The sequence below is a fragment of the Propithecus coquereli genome, unplaced genomic scaffold, assembly GCF_000956105.1.
Source record: "Propithecus coquereli isolate 6110/MARCELLA unplaced genomic scaffold, Pcoq_1.0 Scaffold201, whole genome shotgun sequence".
Taxonomy (NCBI): Eukaryota; Metazoa; Chordata; class Mammalia; order Primates; family Indriidae; genus Propithecus; species Propithecus coquereli.
The window spans coordinates 795,448-796,854 of NW_012145079.1; the positions used below are offsets into that span (position 1 = coordinate 795,448).

A 1,407-nucleotide genomic window follows, 5' to 3' on the forward strand; every position below is an offset into this window, starting at 1 on the left:
AAAAAAAAAAAAAAAAAAAAGTTACATCTTAAGTAAGATTGTAGTTTTTAAAAGACCAATTGAATGGTAAACTTTTCTTTTAGGAAGTTACTTGGTTTCTTGTCCATGAAAAAAAAATGATAAATTCAGTTATGTTATTAAAAATAAATAACAGAATATGATAGTTTCTCTGAGAAAATTAATTTTTTTTTCAGTTAAATAGTTTGTTGTTTTTATGCACAGTATGATAATCTTCAGGCCTGTTTCCTTCTGTCTGTCCTCTTAGTCTTATGTTTGAGCTGACATCTTTCTACTTGTCCTCATCTCTCATTACTTTATGCCAGGTTATACTGCTGCAGCCCCTGTGGAATAAGGAGTGGCACTGCTTCGCTTTGCAGAGTGATCTGTGTCAGTCATTCTCAATGAGCGTGTGTAACAGATTTATCTCAGGAAGTTAAAAGAAAAATATGAATATCTGGCCTGTCAGTCCAGTGACTCAAGGCCACAAATAAAAATAGCTACTTGAATTTACTTACTGAATGTAGATGCTAGGCATACAGATATTGATGGTACTTTCCTGTCAGCTTCTCTGGATGTGTCTTAATTTTTCGTAAGTGATACTTTTAATTTATGTTTTAAATGAAAATTTCTAAAGAACATCTTTAAAAGATAGAAGTAAACAAATCGTAATGGTCTCTTATGTGAATGTTACTATGTGACATTTTTTATTTAAGCATAACTATGCTGTATTAGTGCATAAAAGTGAAATAATAAGTAAATGATATCAATCTCCTGTTTAAGAAAGTTTATTACTGTTCTGTAGCTAATACGCCTTTTTATTATTTCAGTTTTGGTAACATAATATCAAATATGAAAGTTGCCAGGTCTGCTACAGCCCGAGTTAGTATAAGACCAGAGCATCAGATTAAGTTTGATGAAGGATTTGACAATTATCTTGGCCAGGAGAAGACTGCTCCTCTTAGAAAAAGGTATCAGGCTTTGTAGCCTATTGGATTTTGTTTGTGTGGTTTGTTTTTACATTAACTGTAGATTTACTTTATTGCTTGTGTATATTATTGCTGATAGGTGCCTAAGCATTATGAATGCATTTACAGCTGTGTGCTTACTCTCTGATACCATTTCCTAGAGAGGGAAAGATGTTTTGGATTTAACAGTTCTAGATTTTTCCATGCCTTAAATCAAAATGAGCCCTGCCTCACATCTACCCATGCTAAATAGAGGTCCCCTGATTTAGCATAAGTGGAGCTTGCTGACTTCTGAACAGGTAAACGTTTTGCAAGAAGCATTATTTTTTCATTCTGAATATAAGTGCGTAACACTATGTATCGATATGTATCCTCTGTATCTCTGTATGTGGTCATCTTACATCGTACCTTGAGAGAAATAACCACCATCAAAAAAAAAAAA

The 1,407-nt window shown here is 33.0% G+C and overlaps 1 protein-coding gene across 1 annotated transcript in view; it reads left to right on the forward strand.

Moving 5' to 3' along the window:
* The first annotated feature begins 770 nt into the window (after positions 1 to 770).
* The window catches only part of MRPS31 (mitochondrial ribosomal protein S31), an 11,348-nt gene continuing 10,711 nt past the window's right edge, over positions 771 to 1,407 (forward strand). The window contains exon 1 of the mRNA XM_012643838.1: positions 771 to 968. Coding sequence (XP_012499292.1) covers positions 850 to 968 — 119 coding nt within the window. The 5' untranslated portion in view covers positions 771 to 849. The remainder of the gene's footprint in view (positions 969 to 1,407) is intronic.